General features: G+C 37.9%; 1 protein-coding gene across 4 annotated transcripts in view; it reads left to right on the top strand.

Moving 5' to 3' along the window:
* The window catches only part of ZDHHC14 (zDHHC palmitoyltransferase 14), a 108,375-nt gene that overhangs the window by 52,642 nt on the left and 40,940 nt on the right, over nt 1-14,793 (top strand). For 2 of the 4 annotated variants that reach the window (XM_080587036.1, XM_080587038.1), the window contains exon 2: nt 5,255-5,427. In XM_080587036.1, coding sequence (XP_080443162.1) covers nt 5,255-5,427 — 173 coding nt within the window. The remainder of the gene's footprint in view (nt 1-5,254; nt 5,428-14,793) is intronic. The other 2 variants (XM_080587037.1, XM_080587039.1) reach the window with 1 other exon arrangement.

A 14,793-nucleotide genomic window follows, 5' to 3' on the forward strand; every position in this document is an offset into this window, starting at 1 on the left:
TTGTCTTTGATCTATCTATATAGGCACTCTGTTGCCATCTGTAAATTGAAAGAGATGAATATTTCAAAAAAGGCAGCAGTCTGAATGAAAAGCTTACTGAAGCTGCTGAAATTAAGGTCTTCTTTCTCCATCCCAGCTTCTGTCTCCTAGTTTTTGTATGTACTTCTGTTTCTCCTGCCTTATGCTAACATCGGTGCTCTGGAGACTTTTCCAAGAGCATGTGTGATTTGTCAGACAGACATCAACAAAATGGTACAGTTTTCTTACATTTTAGTAAGCTAACTTGGCTCACAAAAGAACCTGACAAAGATTTATGTTGACATCAGGTCAGAAGCATGGGACTGAGTGACTTGGAGCAATGATGCAGAGGAGGTGAAAGGAAGGAGAAGTTGAGAGAAGCCATGAATAAGAGTGGGAGGGCAAGCAAACCCCTTGTGTTAATTTAAGGAAAGCAGCATGGTCTCATTTAGAAGTTAGCTTTTAACACGTAGAACGGAATTCAGTTTTTTCTCTTAGCATTGGACAACACCCACACATCAATATCTACCACTACATTAAGTAGGCAATATCTGCCAAAACAGAAATTCAATTGATGATGGAGGAAAATGAGCAGTTGGTAATTCTTTGTTTGATGCTACATGGTCCTACTATACATACTATATTACCCTTTTCCTGGAGTACATTTTTTTTAATGTCTGCTGCAAAGAGTTTTTTGTCAGTAAAAAGCTTGACATATAGTATCCTATTATTAGTCTCACCAGTCAAGCTCATAGATCTCTCTCTATTTTTTAAATTAGTATAATTGTGATGGCTACATCTTTGCATAAAAATCTATGTTTTCTTTGTTTTTTGTCTGCCAACTTGGCAAATAATAAACAATATCTCAGGGATCTCAGGTCAGCAAGTTTCTCGGGTATAAAGCCTTGTCTTTTTCTATTCTGGAGTAGTAGCTATATTTGTTAGTAATTTTTTTTTTTGGAACTATGGAGTCTCTCTTCAAGTTAGTCTAAGTATCCATTATTTATACTGGATAGAGTTGTCATTTATTATATCTCCCCATCAGTGAATAACAATGACTGTCAGTGAACTGTTCAGGAAAGCCTTTATCTTTCCAGGACAGGCCTGAAGCAGGCTTCTTTTGTTTTTCCCTTTTCTAGTGAAAGAGCTCGAAAATTGTAGGATTCCCAGTGTGCGCACACTTCAATACAGTTACTACATGTATTTTTCTGCTCATCTTGGTAGCCACAGGGAGCATGCTTATGCAGTTAAGAGGGTTGCTGGGTGATAAAGAATTACTTTTGTTGTTCTTCTGCATCCTTCGTTCACGGGCATGATACTTGATAATTATCTCTTAAATGCCAACGTGTTTTTATTTTTATCTAGCTGTGACAGACTAGTCTTCCAGCAGATTTTATTTCCCTCCTACACTCATGCAAACTTTCACATGATGCTTCAAAAAAGGAGCTGAGAAGCCAGGCAAAATCCAGGGATGATCTGTACAAAGCCTTAATTAATTAAAAACCTTATTTAATAAATTGAAACTTTAGGACGTATTACTCGTTGCTATGTGCAAACCAAACATTGTTCTCTGAGGAAGTCATATCTACAATAGCATTTGTAGTGGGATCTCTGGCCACAGAATATGTCCTAAAAATGTATTTTCTGGGATGGCCCCTATCAGTACTCGTTCTGTGCGATCACTACAAATACTGATTAAGGCTAATTGTTTTCCTGAGTCTAAGATGTAAAGTGGGGCTGTTAGTTCATGTCTAGTGGTTACCAAGAGATGAGGTTAAAAGATTTGTCTGTACTTGCTGTGCTGATGTGGGGGACAAGGGTTTGTTTCCATGCTGCTTTGTCATTGATGGTGCTGCCAACAGGGGACTGGCAGTGTTCGGAAGTTCTGAAATTTGCTGTCAGGAAATATCTGCTAATATTTACTTGGAAAAAATAGTAATCTGAAAATACTGTCCAGAAAGAAATTTTCAATGATATATGAGGAAAGCTGTAATCCCTAATGGGATGCAAACTCAACTGAAGTAAATTAATTAAGGAATTTGAGCAAATACTAGAAATAATGCGGTTTTTGTGTATAGTGTTTGGCCATTCTGAAAGTAGAATGATAGAGAATTTAAATAGCTTAAATAAATTGCTTAAAATAACATTGAACTTAATGTACCAGTACAAATGCATTTGTTTATATGAATATGCAAATACAAATTCTATAAATGCAAGTGCATTTCTACAGATGTATTGATAATTTTGAGCTAAAATCCAAATTTTTAATTTGAAGTTGTTTTAATGGATTTATTTTTTAATAGCCCAGAAAAAAAAAAAAGAGGAAAAAATAGTTAATCAAAGGGAACATACTTAGCTGTACTTTCCTCACCCTCCAAAGTCTGGGGCAGAAAGTCCATATGAACTTCTCTTCCCAGAGCTGTCTGTGATCTCTTATCTGTCTTCGTACTCACAGAAAAAAGGGCTACACAGGGTGCTGTCAAATGCGGAAAGTGAATGATGTATACGCTTTCTGTTTCTTTGAATTTAACTGACAGGAATTGGAAAAATTAATTGGGCCTTTCTAAAAGGTGGATGTCACTGTCTGCAGGCCCGTGTAATATTGTAGGGCCTGTTGCTATTTAGGTCGGACTGGACTGAATGGTCCTGTCTGGGTTTTCTATCTGAATCTCCGTGCAGACTGTTTTTTCAATTTGAATTAATTTCTGAACTCATGGAGCATTGTTTGGTTATTACTGCCAAAGATCACATCTTCAATCTTTTTTAACAGGCATAAAGTACAGAAACAATTCCAAGCCAAAGTTAATAAATTTCAAGGTTTTATACCCTGAAAACACCTTTAGGAGAAGCAGATCACCTTACAGTTGCATATGGTGAAGAGCGTGCAGGGCTTTTTGAGTGTTTTCTCATTGCAGATGGACTGTGATTCAGCAAGGCACACACAGACATATTCATGTATTTTTTCCTGTAGTGAAATCATCACTTTCCAGCAATGCAAGGCTTTCACAGTATTTCGGTATAGGAATTGGTTCTTTCTACCAATTCCATATGAAGTTATTGTTAAAACAAAACACTTTACTATTCTGATGACCCTTCAGTTTCTGCTCTGTGTGTATCACTGAGCAGTTGAGTTGTAAGCTGTGTAGGTTGACAATGCTGCTATTTTTGCACTGGTATCTAAACCGTATTGCACCTACCATGCTACCCTAAGATTACCTCCCGGGTGCCTTTCACACACATACAGCTCTTGTTTGGTCAACAAACTTCAGCACAGTTGCAGTTTCTTTGGTATGTGTAATGAATAATGCAGTAGAAGAATAAGAGCACTGTGCTATATTTAGCGTTCATTAATGTACATGCTCCCTCTAATCCTTTTAAAAATACATTCTTGCAGCATATTTGTACTCTTGTCTGAACGTATTACAGTAGTTTTGATTTCAGTGATCCTTTGTGGCAAGAAATGAAATGAGCAGTAGGGTGTTTGTGTGCTGTGAAAGCTTCCTTTTGGTTGTTCGTTCCGACTGGCTTCTCTGACGGTAAGGGAACAAGGCCTACATCTACCAGCTGTCTTGCTGCTGCTTCCCCTAGCACTGGTTTCATGGATCTGGCTCTTGGAAACAGATTTCTGAAAAGCGTGCATTTTCAAGTGCGTTTCCAAGTATTTAAACAGTCTATCCTGTCTATGAATTTCCCCCGCCCCCCTTCTTAATTTTAATACACAATTGTGTGTTTAATCTTTTGTTGATTCATGTAGGGTGAAAGGGTGGTCCACCACAGGGGTGGTATGATGTGCCATGTAATGTATTTGGACTTGTATCCATTAAACCCACTGTTCTATGAAGCATCCGAGTGCATTTAACGGGGTGGTGCAGGAAGATAAATGCTTGGTACGTGGTAGCTGGTAGGAAAAGTGCTTCCTTTCCCTCCCCATCCCATCGGCTGCAGTGATGGGCAGTGAAGTTGACATTGTCATCGCTTGCTCAGTGTTAACATCCCACTGAGGATAACATGCGGTGCAGAAGCTGGCACGTCTGAATCATCGTTTAAGGCAGCAAACAGAAACAGGGAAGACGATGATAATTAAACTTGATTGATACCTGGAAACTGGAGACAAAGCCCTAAGGCCTAGAGCTTGTTGGTGTTAGGCTTGTGTCATTTTTAGGCTTATGTTACGACTCCTCATGCAGACATCAGAAATACATGAAGCAATCTGTGTGTTTTGTCCCTTCTGCTTAATAGAGGAGCTAAGAAGAGAATGTTCTTTCTGTGCATTTTCTGAGATGATCCTACAGTGCTTATTATATGACTCAGATTAGCTGGTGGTGTACTGTGTAATATCTAAGTTTTCATATACCCACATTCCTTTTGCACAACCATAAGGAGATATTTATATTTATGTGTTGCATAGATTCTGATGTTGCTGTCTACTGTTTTTACTACATGTGAAATACGGAGGAAAATTGCTAAAACTGTTATATAATTCTAAAACCTGTAATTATATTGTAAATCTGGTAACTGTAGAGCCTGTGCTAGTAAAGGGCTGTGGATGCTGCCCTAGACCAGCTGGATTACTTGTTTCCAGGTGTGTTGCAGTGCACTCTCATTACATTTACCTTACTTTGCAAATGAGTAAACAAGCTGATTAAGCTGCAAGAAATGGATTAAGAGAATCAGTAGGCTTTGGGACACTGTCCACTGGTGTTATAATATTAATATATATAACAAGGCTATTATAGGAATGTGCCACAGGTGTTAAGATCTTGAGCACCTTCTTTTTGGTGAACTACAAATTCACTTCCTAGTCTTAATTACATTTTTAGTTTGTATTGTTTCATCATGTTATCTGCTTTACTCTTCATGGCTGAATATTTTCAGTCTACTTCCTGTCCCTTCTTCTCCTCCCTCTCCTCCCATATTGACTTCATGCAAGTTTGCAATAAATATATTAGCTCATAATATCCTGTAATAAAAACATTTTCTTATGTAAATGCATGTATTGCATATTAGGAAGATCGTTGCTATGCTGTTTCAACCTATATTGTACTAAACAGATTATGAGAAATTTCAGAAGTGTCACAAACAGAAACAGAAATGTCAGCTTTCATAAATGTTCCAAAGAAGGTAATGTATCCATGTGAGAAAGTGAATTCTTAATATGCATTTATGATGGTAAACAGTTGTTGAGAACAAGTTGCATTATTTGTTATTGATTGTTTAATCTTTTTTCTTTTTCCAGTTGTCCGTATTTATCAGAGAAGATTACACCTGCTATACCTGCAATTGGTGGGATTCTTTTCTTTTTCGTGATGGGGACCCTGCTGCGTACTAGTTTCAGTGATCCTGGTGTCCTCCCACGCGCAACACCAGATGAAGCAGCAGATCTAGAGAGACAAATAGGTAACAATGAAGGTCTGTTGTCTCTTCGCTTTCCTCCCGAGGGTGTATGTGCTGTGTGAAGGTAGCGTGCTGCTCTGCTCCTGGGAAGAGTTACTCCCATCTTGCCACAGTAATTGTCCTGGAGTTGCCATGTCTGATGACACTGCAGTGATTCCTGTGGAAAGATGGTCGATCAGCTCTTAGCTAAGAAAGGCAGTAAACAAAATACCAAACCTGGAGAGTGATAGTTATTAGTGTAAATACTTTTCAACAGGTATGGTAGAAGTTTCCCTGTAATGCACAAGTGAATACTTTTAAAAGTGTTTTTGGCAAGCAAATTGATACGGCAAAGGTTGTAAAGTTGTGCATCTTTTAAAGTAATGTACCCTCAGAGTTTAACAGAATTTAATTACATTGCTATTTATATTGTGAAAGGGTCAGATAAGTCTCTGTATTAATGTACAGTGTTGTAAGTTGATGTAATCTTGGGAAGGTTGTACTTCAGTATCTGTGTAAAGCCTGCACAATTAAAGGACAGTGAACTAGATTTTAATCAGCCTCGTTTATCAAGAGAATCGACAACTAAATTCTAGTTGTGGAATTTCTACAGATACACTAAATAGTTTGAATATGCTACCTAGATAAGAAAACACAGGGCAAGTTTGCAGAGCTGCTTCATAAAGCAGTGTGTTTGCTTATTTTTGTAGTAGACTACTAAAGGTTACTAATGGCTACTGTATCTACTTTGAAATGGTAGCCATTGGAAATTGTGTGAACTGAAGTCATTTCAGAGGAACTCTTACTCATATAATTGAAAAGACAGGTAACAGGTGTATGCAAGCACAGGAGTACTACCTGTGGGGTCCCTGATCTTAGACTTCGTCTACCATGACAAATAACTGAAGGCAGTAAAAGCAAAAGAGTGGACTAAGGCTGTTGTTGCAAACAGTCCTACATCAATAATGTATGAATTTGAGAGGTTTACTTCAGACAAGGTTTCGTCTTGTTCTCTAGACTAAATGTCCTCCACAACACACTGGTGAAACTGTGTGAGGGCAAAGTCATTGGTTTGGACCCTCATACCATGATTTGGAGTAGAGCTCATTTATTGTACATGTGTAGCAGAAGTTCTGGTTTTGTTTCCTCAGAAATCAAATGTGGTTTGTACACAACAAAATCACGCTGAATCATGCTTGTAAGTGAAGAATGGTAGGGGAATTCATGTCAAAACAGCAAATGTTCACATCAGGATGGCATTAGTTTCCTCAGACTCAGCTGATAAGAGTGCGGGCATGATGTAGGCATCCTGAAGCTGTGCATTCCACTTAAGAAATGTGTTGGGCAAAGAAATGTTGTTAAGGTAAAACAAGAAAGCTGACAACTTTAATTAATTATTTTAAGCCTTTCTGAGCCTTTAACACCAAGGAAGAGTAACAAGTTTGTTTTTAATAGCTTACGTACTTTAGTGGTTGTTTGCATCTCACGGTTTCATTGTCACTAAAAGTTTTTTTCTGTTGGGCTCAGTTTCAGAAAATTGCTGTTGGAGGAGGAAGAATTATTTTATTTTCTGGAAAGATGCATGTTACCTTTGTTATGGATTATTTTAAGAAGTAGAATTTCAAAATAGAGTGATGAATTTATTGGTGGTCGCTACAGCGAGATCATTTTCTTTCATCAGATTTGGAAGGTCCTGAGCACAGCTGTAACAGTCTGCTAAGTTATAGGATAGAAAGGGGTTTGCATAACAAACAGTATTTTGTATACTTCAATGAAGTGAAGCCAATGCTTTTGCAACATACTAGGTACAGCAGCTATTTTTATTTGCTCCATGTGTTCTTTGTGTAGGTTTGAGTCTTTTGTATGACCATGTAACAGTTGTATTTGTTGAACTTCGTGGGAAGAAATGTTTCCCCCGCGGGTTTGTGAAGTCCAATGTGCAGTTCACCAATTTTTATAGACCCAGTATAGCTTTTTTAAAAACAGTGTTTTGTTGGCATTCATATTTCAGTAAGACAATCTGTATTGTTTTTATTCATTGCTTGGAGTAATTGTGCAGAACCCAGAGCCAGCTGACATTGCCATGACAGGAAGAAGGTGACATCTAGCCAGATGGAGAAGAATTTGTGCCTACTCTAATGTGAGGTCGTTGTAAGGAAAAGTTGGAGCATAATTTTATGTGAAGAAAAATGTATTTGGTGAGGGAAGTTATCTTAACTCTGGTTAAAGTAAGAATAACCCTTCTGTTGCTTACCCTTCTGAGAAAAGTATGCTGTGTAAAATAAAATGGTCCTCAGTTTAGAAGAGAAAGGCAGATTTGGTGATTTGAATTGGGCCACCTACACTGATGACTGAGAGTTCAGCTGTAGAAAATCATAGCTGTAATTCTTTAAACTGTTTCAAAACTAATGAAGTAAAATTTTCCCAAACAACAGGTTTTCACACCTTCATTTGAGAGGAATAGAGTGGAGAGTAAGAAAATCTGGAAAGAACAGTAGTATCTATTTAGGCACTGCCCTATGTTCCCTGTCATTTCTGTAGGTGCTTTTCCATTTCTGTGTCTTTTTTTGAATTTCTTGAGACAGTTAAGGAAAATGAAATTAAAATCCATTAATGAAGGTGCTCCCGAAATTTACTCTCTGATTATCTACCAGAAATAATAATGATGGTGCAGATGAGGAAAAAAATTGCTCTGAACAAAAACTTATATAGCCTGTTCGTTTTATGTAAAGCAGCCAGGCTTTCTAATGGAAATGCACCTTTTCAGTAATTACATATAAAGGTAATAATGATAGTGGTCTGTTAGAAGAGATTGCAAGCAAGTTGTTGAAGTGTAGCTATTAGCATTTAGCTATCTAGCTGTGACAGGTATTTTTCACTACTATATCCAGCTACTTGGTGAAATGCAGGAGCATTCTGGAGCTCATGTTTTAAATACGCTTTTATTAAAGGATTGCCCCAATTGAAGCACAGCAAATGAATTCTTCAGGTTTTATATCCAGTATTCATATATGTAATACTTAATTGAATCTATGGTTTTGAAACGGCTGTGGTGTAATAGTCACTTTAGGGTTTTTATGATGTGCAATTTAATTCTCTGCTCTTACAGAGCGGCAGAAATATAAACAGGCTTATGAATACCAACTGGGTGTGTTCTTGTCCCCATTTGAAGGATAAGGTATTTTGAATACTTGCTAGTTGGCACAGGAAGTGTCTTAGATGCATTGTTTTCATAATCCAGTGGTTATAAAGATGCAAAAAAAAGAATCCAAAAGGAGGAGATAAATGTTCTTTGAATAATAAAACCCTCGACAGATAAGGCAGAAGGCAGCGCTGTAACAATGCGCTTCTTGTTTTGAGGGCCTTGACACAGAAACAAGTTACCACAGGTTGTTCCAAGAAGTGCTTTGGCTTGCTGGAAGAGTTGGTGTCCCTCTGCTCCAGATGAAGGAAAGCGGTGACCACACCCAGGATTTTCTGTTCAGATCCTGTGCAAACAAAACCCTAGCTCTTCTATCACACAGGCACATAAAGGAGCTAGTTGCTGCTGCTCCAGGCATTATTCAGACTCGAAGATTCCTGGAGATCTCCATTGCTTCAGGGTTTGATTTAAATTTGGTTCCTTACAACAGTGTTTCTAGCTATTGATAGCTTTTGTTTCCTTTGGGCTTTATTCACATACTTTCACTGGTCTCTGTTTACGGAGTTCCCCCAGACACAGGACTGGGATTGTTTCCCAGATAATTATAAAAGTTTAATTTATGACTTTCTTTTATTCTGGAGGGCAGTGAGGGAAGGAGCTTCTTAGCATTCCTCTAGTTTAGAGGGCTGGCACCTTCCCATCCTAAATTGTTTCCTGTGCTGCTGACAACTTTAACGGTTTCAGAAATTCGCTATAAAAATGTTGATTCCTGTTATTCATTGAAAAAGCTTCTGTGTGAACTTAACATGGATGCCACACTACAGTAAGGCACATTAGCTGCCTCCAGTCACAACAGCACATTTAAAATTTAAAAGCTTAAAACTTTTAAAAACTGTTTTAACTTGCTTGAACCTAAAAAAAAAAAAAAAAAAACACGTCATACACATACATGCATTTGCTGGTTGTTCAGAAAATGTCTGTAGTATGTCTGTAAGGGCCTTTTACTTCCAGACCTTTGCTCCTGGCTTCCACCAGCAGGTGTCAGCTGCTGGGTGGGGGCTGCTGTGCTAATTCCCAGTGTTGGCAAAGAACACCTGCACGGACTGGTAGGGACTGTGGGGCTGAACTGGGGAGGCTTGCGACCTGCAGCAACTTGCTCGTCTGTCTCAGCACGGTGTTTTAGTGGTTTTTATATATGTGTTTGTCAAAATGAAAAGGGAAGAGTGAGTATTTCCGGGCTGGATTGGACATGTATGTTGGAGAGCAGTGGTGGCTGGTTCTAACAGGCTTTAGTAAAAATAGAAATCCAAAACAATGTCATGAAATTAATTATTATATTTACGAAAGATATTCTTGATGGGTTCAAATTCAGGTTGGACAGATGATCTCCAGCCGACTTACCTTAATATCGTTTGGAGAGTACTTGATTTATAAACAATGTTTATTAGTAATTTTTCTTTTTTTCTGTAATTTCCTTGAGTCCGCAGGGCTATTAAAATAACTGATAAGCGATTCCTTCATGGCACGATCTATGCCTCGAGGGTAGGGTAGGCTGAGGACATGCTTTACCAGTGGGTTTTGCTTCCTGTTTGTGGAGCATCCTGTGCTTTCTGGTGCTGAGCCCCTTTTGTATCTCTCTTCTGCCTCTTATTCCTGTTGTATCTACTAGGTACACACGCCCTGAGTTCTCCTCTCTTTCCTGTGTTTCTGCTCAGCCCTGCTTCCATGACTCTTAACTGGCTCCTACTTGGTTACATCATTTGCTGTCCATCATTCTTTCTTCTTTTTCTGATACTTCCTTTCTTCCTTCCACTCTGCTTTCTGCTCACCTTGTGATACCATGATGGAGCTTCCTTGAAGCCTTTCCTTTTTCTGGACTGGGCAGGTGCCTCCTCTTTCGTGTTGAGGTAGTGGGGAGCAGAGCCAGGTTCCTTGCCCCAGGTGCTCGATGGCAGCAGTCTCCAGTGAACCCACTTCTCATCGAATGTGGCATCCTTGGCTTCTCTGGAGTGGTGGAGTACTCATAAAAGGAGTTAGTCTGAGCTCTACAGTAAAGAAATATGAAAGTTTGTAGCTTGTAACAAGCTGCTGCTGCAGATGTATGAATTATGACCCTCCTTGTGCCCCTTCTGCCAAGATTTGTACAGAAAACGTTGTGTGCTAAGCTCAAAGGCTGCAGCTTGTGCCAGGTTTCAGCTCCTTTCTTCAAAGTCTCTATGACAGTGCTATTAACGTGTTCACTGTTCATCTGAATTTCTGCAGTGGTTGAATCATCTAACTCAAGCATCTGCAAACCTCACAATAAAATACATACCTTAGACTACAAAAACTTAACAAGTCTTTTTTTTTGCTGTTGTTAAATGTTTAAAAATAAAGAAGAATATAGTGAACTATTCATTTGATACCTTTTCCTAATCAGTGTTGCTGTCTAGTTTCGTCAAGCTCTCTCATGGAATCTTTTTCCTAGAATAAGGTCCCAGCTTTAATCCAAAATACAGGCAGCAGTTCCTGTTCAGATAATTGTTTATTTCCCCTGTGTTCAAAGACACATTCATCTATGTCAGGAAACACATTATTTCAAATAAGCGGCTGACAATAATAATTTTTGCCTCACAGAAAGTGACTGTCAGATACAGAGATTTAGATATGCAAAATGAAAAGTATAAATTTGGTGATTTTTTTCCTAGCATCCAAGATAATATTTAAAAGTTGATTAGGGGACTCAAGATGTTTCCATGCGGGGGTGTTTCAGAACTTGCATTTAAAATTGCTTTAAAAATTATGGTAGCACAAAACTTGCTTCACAGGCACAGACGACTGAGCTAATCGAAAATACTGGCTTTTCTTTAGTAGCAAAACTTGTGGTCTTCCAAAAAAGGCCAATGGAGTCTTGAAATGAGGAACTACGTTGTCAGCAAGCGTGGAGTCGGGGGCTCAAGTTCCCAGACGTGGGGGCTTATGACAATTCTTATGGAGAGGAGTAAGCTTGGTAATTTCGACAAATCCTTCTGTGAAGGGAATTGCATAAAAATTAGGAATATCCCCAAAGTGAAAGAGAACTCTGTTACTGAAAAATGTTTCCATAACTATTATATTGATATATTATTTTAAATATATTAATTTAATTATTTTAAATTCAAACTATGCTCATATAGAGGTAGGTTGGGAAGAGTAGTAAGAGGCCATTCTGGCTGTATTACTGTTGCATGAAGAGTGCAGTCAAAAAAAGTACTTGTATCGGAAATGGAGACAATTTCAAAGATGACTCAAAAGAGGTAGCACAAGCGTGTAGTAAAAGTGTCAGAAAGGCAAAAGTGGGGAAAGAAATGTTAGTTAAAACTAGCTAGGAACATTTGAAGATGACAGGATGGGCTCTGTTAGAGGAAGAAAGAAGCTGAATGCATGCTATGTAATTTGGAAATGAGAGATAACCAGAGGGGAATCTGAAGTACTCAACGCTGCTTTGATCTCAGGAGAGAAACTGCACAGTTCTTGCCTGCTGATAGGAAATGCAGGTCAGTGAGGAAAAGTAGTAGTTCAGAGGGTAAAACAAAACAAAACAAAAATTCTACTATGCTATATGTATATCTGTCTATTAGCTATTCTACTATATGGAAATCTGGTATATTTCTGGAAACTATTTTGTCTCTGGAAAGACTTGGGGTAAACTGTGAAATAATAAAATTCTAAGAATTGGGGCTGCAGCAGGGTTGTGGCCATTTAAGGCTTGAAATGAGCAGCATAGTGTTTCAAGAAAAGTCAGTTATAACTGAAACAGTGCCCTTCGTTGAGGGAGTAACTGTCTTAGCAGAAAAGAAGAAGCAGATAAGCTAAATTTTGACTGTAACAGAGCTCTTGATATGGTCCTGCATAGGATTTTTTCCATGCAGATTTTGGAAATAAGGTGTAGATGAAGTTACAACAAAGCCAGTGAGCAGCTTTCCAAAAATATACTCTCAGTGGCAAACAGTAAGTGATAAAGTATGATCTTGCAGAGGCTGATTATGGCCTCAAGAAAAAGGGAATATGCTTGACTCTGAAGATGATGCTGGGTTGGGGGAATTTCCAAGTGTTCTGATTGATTTATTTATTTTTTATACTCTAAATAGTCTTAGCAAATGTGATGAACAAGTAGAGAATGTATGATTAGAAATGTAAATCAAATACTAACAAAAAGGATTCTAGCTAGTGAATGGTAGAGTAAAAGGGGACTTGAGTTTTATCCACAGATTGTGATACCATGATAAAAAGGGAAAATCACTTGGTGATGTAATAGAAGAATAATCATACATAAACCAGGAGAGGTATGATTCTGCACTACCTAGTCATTACGAGGGCTCTGTTCACTGTGAGTTTTTTGACACCATATGTGAAGCTCAAGGGGAAGGCAGCAAGAAAGAGAAACAAAGAAAACATGACCTATAAGGAAATATTTAAGAATATGTTTGTATGTGTTTGGCCTAGGAGAGGAAAGGAGCATAGGTCTTAAAACAATGTATGTTTTTCTCATGATATAGAACAAAAGCAACTAGATGCATGAGGCTTGTATAATGCAAAATCACTGGAGATAATGTAGAGTTATTTACTGTTAAAGTACAATAATCTTAGTCAAATGCAGCAGGACCTATTAATATTTTTTTCCAAATGAGAAACTAAACTTGTTGATGTAGTATTTTTACTTAATTATAATTTTCATGAAAAAACTTTCTTGGCGTTGCCCTGGAAAAAAAATAGTTGCATTTTTTTCATGGTGTGTATGTGGGTTCTGTGGTCCTGTAACATACTGTGTTGAGAAGGGCTGATGTTTCTATGGGAGCATGAAAACAGGAGCAGCCCTACATGACCAGATCAGTAGTCCATCTATAGCCTGATGTCTGATCTGTGATAGTGACAAGTAACACACACAGAAAGAATCGAGGAGCCCTGCTGTACCCTCAATGCTCCCCATAACCTACAGAAGTCCTTAGGGACGTCTAAAGTTAAGGGTTGTATATATATATTTTTTTATAAGGTTTTGTTCTTTATTAATTTGTCTTTCTTTTTTCTGAAGCTGATGAAACTTGGAATGCTATTTAGATTTTGAGTTTGCAAGTTAGACAAGAAGTACTGCTGCTTCGTTTTAAGTGCTGCCTGATTATTTCATTTGACACCAAGTAATTCTTTTCCTGACATTGAACAGGTTGCTCCTGTGCTTTTTCTTTTTCTATTTTACATGTTCAGTCAGTCATCTCTTCTCAAGCCTGAGAATGCATTATTTGTGTAATCTTCTCTGGTATGAAAGCTGTTCCACACATTTGATCTTCTTTTCCATTTTTTCTCTGTTTTAGTTCAATTGCTTCTATATCATTTTAAGATGCAGGCAGCAGGATTCTGTAAGTCTTCAGTATAAAGAAGCATTGTGCATTAGTATAGCACCAGCCCATCATATTTTCTACCTTTCATTGCTTTTTAACCATACTTGAGTATTGAGCTGCCTTTCTGTTGTAATGGCCACAGTAATTCCAAGATACATTTTGGAAGGTTCCGCGACTGTTTTGCAGGGCCATTTATAGCATAATAAATAGGCTTGTTTAGTCCTGTGTGCATTACATTGCATTATCAACACTGAATTTCACAAATCTTTATCACTTGGAATTTCATAACCTCTTTGCAGTTATAATTTTTGTCTCTTGCGGTTCATGTAGTGTGGAGTGGTCTTCAAAATTTGAAAAAAAAATGTTTCTAGGATAATATACTTCTAAATATGAAGGTGTAAAAGAATAACCAAACCCATCAGAATAGGTTTTCAAGATGGGAAATCATTTGTTCATTTGATGTATATAAGATTTAACAATTCTACAATATTTGTATGTATTTGCATTTGATGAGTGATGTAGATAAATAAAAAAATGGCCACTTTAATTTTTCCTTCCAGCCTTAAAAAGGCCCATATATAATGAAGAAATACTTTGGAATTTTCTTCAGGGTAACTGTCTAACTTATGTGTATCCTCACCATTTATTCTGTACAAGCAGTTCAGTTTCTGCTCACTTTCTTTCTTGTCCTTCCAAAAGCCCCAAACTCAATATGTTAGCTACATCAGCATGCCATCTCTGAGGGTTCTTTTTGTTTTGTCTCTCTAATTTCATTGATGCTTAGGACTGCATTTGAGACTTATCCACAGTTCCCCCTCCTGTCTTTCATTTGTTTTGAAATGCACTGTCTGATTTCCTTAGAGCCTCATAAAATTAAATCTGTGTGGCCACCACAACATAGGCATT

The sequence above is a fragment of the Anser brachyrhynchus genome (genome assembly GCF_964034855.1).
Source record: "Anser brachyrhynchus genome assembly, chromosome: 3".
In the NCBI taxonomy this organism is placed as follows: Eukaryota; Metazoa; Chordata; class Aves; order Anseriformes; family Anatidae; genus Anser; species Anser brachyrhynchus.